The sequence below is a fragment of the Anguilla rostrata genome, chromosome 17, assembly GCF_018555375.3.
Source record: "Anguilla rostrata isolate EN2019 chromosome 17, ASM1855537v3, whole genome shotgun sequence".
Taxonomy (NCBI): domain Eukaryota; kingdom Metazoa; phylum Chordata; class Actinopteri; order Anguilliformes; family Anguillidae; genus Anguilla; species Anguilla rostrata.
This window is the reverse complement of record NC_057949.1, coordinates 851,841-858,326: the sequence shown is the minus strand read 5'-3', so window position 1 is coordinate 858,326 and position 6,486 is coordinate 851,841. Positions and strand designations below refer to the sequence as shown.

At 42.8% G+C, this 6,486-nt stretch overlaps 1 protein-coding gene across 1 annotated transcript in view; it reads left to right on the top strand.

Moving 5' to 3' along the window:
• Positions 1 to 1,331: 1,331 nt before the first annotated feature.
• The window catches only part of LOC135243801 (C1q-related factor-like), a 29,832-nt gene continuing 24,677 nt past the window's right edge, over positions 1,332 to 6,486 (top strand). The window contains exon 1 of the mRNA XM_064315855.1: positions 1,332 to 2,065. Within this exon, the coding sequence (XP_064171925.1) occupies positions 1,442 to 2,065 (624 nt within the window). The 5' untranslated portion in view covers positions 1,332 to 1,441. The remainder of the gene's footprint in view (positions 2,066 to 6,486) is intronic.

Below are 6,486 nucleotides of genomic sequence, written 5' to 3'. Positions count from 1 at the left end.
GATGGAGGAAGCCGGTAAAACACGGGATCCAAACAGTGAAACACTGTAATATGAATGAAGCCCAGATTCAGCGACAGTGGCCTGAAGCCAGCAGAACCATTCCTGCATCGATTATGATAAAAAAACATGTATTTCCATCAATATTCAGAGCAAAAATCTTGTTTCATATGATTCCATTTTCTGTTAGCAAATTAGGGTTGCTGAAACATCTAACAATTTAAAGTGCTTTGAATAAGTATTTGACCCAGAGCACCAAAGTGAGTAGAATGTTTGCAGATAGAACAGGGGATAAGGAAAGGTCCCTGAATAAGAGCCGTGTGGAGTAAATAACCCTTCACTGAGAGTCACACTGTGCTCTTGATGCGCGATCATAAGAGCTGCCACACAGATATGTCACAGCAGGGGGAGTTTGGGATTAGCTTCTGTATACATCAGGGTTTGCTTGGTACACAACCTCCATTATGCCCCTGTGTCCCCTACTGTGCATCTGTGAAAGCCCCCTTTCAAAAGAGCCTCTGGGAAGCCTTCTTCCTTTAATTTGTCAGAGATAAAAGGTAGTTTGTTTACAATTGACGGGACAGTTTATTTTCTATGCATATTGTTAGTTTGTAATGCTTTGTGTATGATGAATGTAATGATTTTCATTCTTTGTGTATATTTAATTTAATTTTACTTTGCCGTTCATTTTTTATACATCATTATCTAGATGTATTCAATAATCTTATTTAGTTATTGACAATTATTTTTATAGTTTTTATTATTTTATTGCCTAAAATTTCCATAGCCTGGTCTTGGTTCATAACGAACCACACCTGTGTATGAAAGCAGTGAAAATAAATACAGGGAAAGGAGAGAGAGGGAAGCAGAACGGACCACCGCCAGCAGTATAGTATGAAGCAGTGTGATGACAAACCGGTGTCAGAGCGCCTCTCCTCTAAGGGCTGGCACGGAGGACGTGCCGCTGAAGCATCCTCATGCTGCTCTGTGCCAGAGGGTGGATCCACCGCGGCTGCTCTATATAAAGGGCTGCCCAAGAATCAATCAGCTCAAACCCACTCTCTGACTCCTTCTGCACTTCTCCACTTTCCGTTCTCTGCTGTCTCTGCCCGTCCTCTCTCTCCCTCTGCCATCCTCCCTGCCTCTCTCTCTCTGTCTCTCCCTCCCCCTGTGTGAGTTCTCCTCCTCTCTCCTCCCAGTCCTGTCCTCCTGTGCGGACGGTGCGAGTGCTCGTGGGAGTGTGCTGAGAGTGCATGCGGGTCCCGCTCCCTCGGACGCCTCCCGTCTCCGCTCCTGGGGTCTTCTCATCCCGACCGCCGCTGGCTGGCCCACCCCCCGCCCGGCAGCCGCCATTTCGGTCCCAGGGAGACCCACGCTGGCCTCGCAGCCCCTCCCCCGGCTCAGCCTGGGGAGGAAGACCCTGGTGGTAGCGGCGGTGGGGGTCATGCTCATCCTGGTGTTGGTCGTCCTCATTCCCGTGCTGGTGAGCTCCGTGGGCACCGACGCCGGGTCCTACGAGATGCTGGGCACGTGCCGGATGGTCTGCGACCCGTACCTGAACAAGGAAGCCGCCAGCAGCACCAGCGCCAGCACCAGTTCTGGGTACGGGGTTGGTGCTGAGGCCGAGGCCCTGAGCGAACGGGGCGTGGCACCCCCCCCTTCCACCTTGGTGCAAGGCCCGCAGGGCAAGCCGGGCCGGCCGGGGAAGCCCGGACCCCCGGGACCTCCAGGAGAACCGGGTCCCCCGGGGCCCAGGGGCCCCCCGGGGGAGAGGGGGGACCCAGGCAGGCCCGGGATAATGGGGCCGGGGGTATACAGTGGAGCTATCAGCACGGCCACGTACACCACCGTCCCCCGGGTGGCCTTCTATGCCGGGCTGAAGAACCCCCACGAGGGCTATGAGATCCTCAAGTTTGACGACGTCGTCACAAACCTGGGCAATGACTACGACGGCGCCTCAGGAAAGTTCATCTGCAGCATTCCCGGCACCTACTTCTTCATCTACCATGTGCTAATGAGGGGTGGGGATGGCACCAGCATGTGGGCAGACCTCTGCAAGAATGGACAGGTGGGTGAAACTGCCTTCCTCTCCCTCTCTTTCTCTCTCACTCTCTCTCTAGCTCTCCTTCTCTCTCTCTCTTTATGCATACCTCTGACAGCCCTGCTTGGACACAGGTGGCTTTGTTGGTGGAAGCCACCTGAGGGATCCATAGTTAAATATCACTGCTGCATTGAGAAAATGAATGCCTCTGTGTGTATATATGCAGTGGGGGAGGCACCTGCCTGTCAGCGGTACCTTCTGAAATCCCCACAGTTCAGTTTCACGCAGCTGCACCGCCACATGTGACCTGAAAGAAGGCTGTGTAATAAATGCGCACTCCACACTCCTCCGGATTAAACACGCTGTGCCAAAAGTTCCTGAAAAACGAAAGCAGAGGTGGATTTTCAGGAAGAAACAGGGCAACTGCCTTTCTGTTCGCTCATTTATATGTGTTTAGCAATCCTTTGATGAAGTTCTTACGGCTTTTGACATACGACGTTCCCTGTAGTTGTCGAGATGGTTTTTCTTTATCGTTAAACAACAACAAAAAAAAAACTCCTTGACGCAACATATTACATTTTTTTGCAGCTGAAATGCCTGCAAAAGTTTTATACACTTTCACTCATTTTAAATACAAGCTGGTTTTGGGTACGTCCCTGACTTAAACTCTGTACGATTAATATTTGAAAACAGAAACAGAGAGAGAGAGATAGTTTTGAGAGTTTCATTTTTCTTTTTATTGCTGGTGAAACATGAGTTGCGCCCGTGTTGCCATTTAACTGCAAGTAAATTAAATGCCAAGCACCACAAGGAAAGTCAGTTGCTTCATCTACTGATTTGTACTGTAGCCGACTCTTTTCGTGGCTATCACCTGAATCTGAATTTTCGCGTGTTTATGACGTTTGAATAGCCAGTAGTTCCGTAATTGATTTGAAAGCATTAACACAATGAGCTGCGCTCAGTTCCCTGACAGGCGATCCTGATCTCCTAACGTCCTTATCTTGGAAACACTGGACGTTCATTTTATACTCGTCTCTTCTTGTTTATGTGTTTATCTTGGAAACACTGTACGTTCATTTATACTCGTCTCATCTTGCTTATGTGTTTATCTTGGAAACACTGGATGTTCATTTTATACTCGTCTCACAAATGTCATATATTTGCATTGTGTTAACTATTATGACTTGATAGCTTGGCTGAGTTTATCTTACTGAATCTTGTTTTCGACTGTGAGTACACTTGCAAGGATAGCCTACCTGACGATCGCTATAATATGTACACAAAAGTAAACACGTTAATAAAAGTAAAGCGCTGTTTCTACAGCGTACGTTTTTCTACGATAGAAGTTGCGGAGATGTGGAAGGATATGGGGTGAAGTCACACTCAGCAAGGTGTGTTTGCTCGCGCTGTAAGATAATTAATACTGACTCAATATTCGTCAATACTTGTGTAATTTCGAATAATATTATAAACTCGCAAGGTTTAAGCGTGTATCAAGTAGCCCACGCACGAAGTGAATGCATCACTTGTTCAGCCATTAGACATACCCATGTTTTACAGACGATGAATAATACTTGTGCGAACACAGCCACAACTATCTCAAAATTCAGTTCAAATTAACCAGAAACGGATTCTAACTACACTACATTCAGTGCATTGTGAAGCGACATCCTGACTGACAAATAGGCACCTTCAGCCTAAGGAGTGTCGTCTTACTCCTGAAGCTTGTTGTGGGGCTTTGAGGCTTTTCATGTTTTAAATATTATTATGTATGGTTCGGTATATGTCGTTGTATGTGTGTGCATATAATTTATTTATTTTCCCCATCCGCCGTATCGGATCACGTAATATTAATATAATGATAATTATTGTAACATGTAGTCTTCTTCTTAACATTATTATTATTATTATTATTATTATTATTATTATTATTATTATTATTATTATTTAGGACAATGATTATAGCAGTAATTTCAGTAAGAGTAGTTGCAATAATAACCATTATTATCATAATTAAAAGGGCAGCGTAGAATATGTATCAGGTCGTTTATTTCTCAAGGGAAGCCGTATTTGACTTAACTAATTCTCATAGATTATCATAGATGATAGCCTGTATGGCAAAAAAAAAAACCATGTATGGCAGATTTTTTTTTTGGTCTTTAGATCACACGTGATTTTATGCATGTACAGTAGTTTCCTACAGGCTAGGTTTCAAGCTCCATTCCGCGTCACAGTGAGCGTTACAAACCGTTTTTCTGCACATTGAATTAAGCCTCCAGCGCCGTTCTTTATACTTGCGAATATTGCCCCATCGATATTTTTCTGTAGGAAAAAAATCTTTAAATCTGAACAGAATTATAGGCATTTGTTTCACCACCGTCAACTGCACCAAGATCATCATGCAATTGCAAAAAGTCTTCCTGCCCCAGAACAAAAAAAAAACTTTTTTTTTCAATAAACAGAAATGAATCACATGCTTTTTGGCTTTGTGGTTTACACTTCTGTTGCCACTTGTTGAACATCCTACCCATATCTACCATTAAAACTGTTAATGATACATGGACCTGCTGAACAGAACACAACAAACCTCATACCTTACAATACTGTTCCCTTACAATACAATATCATTTGAAATACTTCAAATTCATAAAAACTGCCAATTTGAAGGGAAAAAAAAGCATTTCTCTGTGCTTCTATAACCTAATAATTCTGTGTGAAAAGTAATTGAAATTAAATACCTGTACCTGAAGGAAGAGGCAGACACTCTCTATTGCATGCCCTTTCATCAAAGGCAGTGATGTTGCCTGAGCAACCAGACTGTCATCACAGGATATTTGAAGGCGGTGGATAAAATTGCAGTTGGATTTATGCTGGACAAACACCGTTCACTCATTTTAACTTGGGTCGCTCAAACAGTCGCTTTAGAGATCTGTGTAGCCAGTGTTTCGAGTGGGCTGGAAGAGACCGGTGTGCCGGTCGGGGTCTTCTACGCTTTGCCCTTATGAGTACCGGCACTTATTGTTCCCCATTTCAAGAACTTTGTGTCACAAACTGTGTACTCTTATGGTATAGTGACATGTCCTAATCTTTGATTGCCGGTGTAACTGACTTGAGATTTCAAACCACAGCCATAAATCTACCACATTACCAATCTCCAGCTGGTGTTTGTTGTTACTCAGTATTTAACTACTCGATTAAAGCACCTGATTACACAGTTAAATCAGCTTATCTGGTTTACTGGGTATGAGTTGATTGTTGATTCTAAGAAGGAAACTACAAAACAACAGGCTCTTCAGGACCAGCAGAGCCCTTCATTCCACACATCATGGTAGTATGAAATCCTGGGAAGTGTTTGCTGTCATGGAAACACAAAATACACAACTCCATGAGTTTGCATAGAACCATCAACTCAGTTAATGTTTTTTTCCAGAATGTTGGTGAAGATTGAGGTTATATTTCCATTTGGTTGTGAGATATCATTATGACAAGAATGGTCCAAGAACAGGCAAATATTTTGAAACATTTAATTATTCTAAACATGCTCGGTCACAGAAATATTCCAGATATGTTGCATCCCCTGGTGGTTATTTAGTCTGAGTACTGAAATTGCTAAAATTCTTGATAAAATTAACTTAAATTACCATCCACAATTCAAAATCTTTAGGAAAACAACTTTTTATTGAAAGCTGTTCCTGCAGTGTTTTTTGTGACTTAAAAATAATGTTAAAGGGACATCCAAAAAAGTGCACATATGTGTGTGCTGGGAACATTTACCCTAACCAAAAATATACCCTAACCTAATGGAATATGCTGGAAACGCACTAAAATAAACTACAGTGCAAAAAGTCCTGACTTGGGTCGGATAGGAGTGCTGAGGCAGGGTACGAAAACGTACAAATTAGTCTAAATTAAAGCAGTTCTGCAAAGAAGAGTGTGCTGAAATTCCTCCACAGCAACGTGAAAGCCTGATTAATAATTTCAGGAAGCGTTTGGTTGCAGTATTGATGGTGGTGCAAGCAGTTAAGGGGACAGTTACTTATTCTCATCGGTGACATGGGTATTTGATAACTATTTCATTAAATTATAAAATCATTTTAAAAATGTGGTTTATGTTCACTCAGTTTCCATTTGTCTAATATGACATTTTGCCTAAAAATCTGAAATCATTCAATGTGACAAATATGCAATAATAGAGAAAACTAGGGGGCAAATACTTTTTCAAAGCACTGTATATTATATATATATATACACACACACACAGACTGGTGACAAATTAAAGGAAAAACCTCAATAAATGAGTGGAGAACATAACGAATGCAGATGCTTCCATGGTACACTGCGTGATACAATTAAGCATTTAACATCCTATCATACTCTGTCACATGTATAAAAATGCTGAGCCCAGTTTACCTTGATTTTGGATCAAGACGGCGAGAGGAAAAGATCTA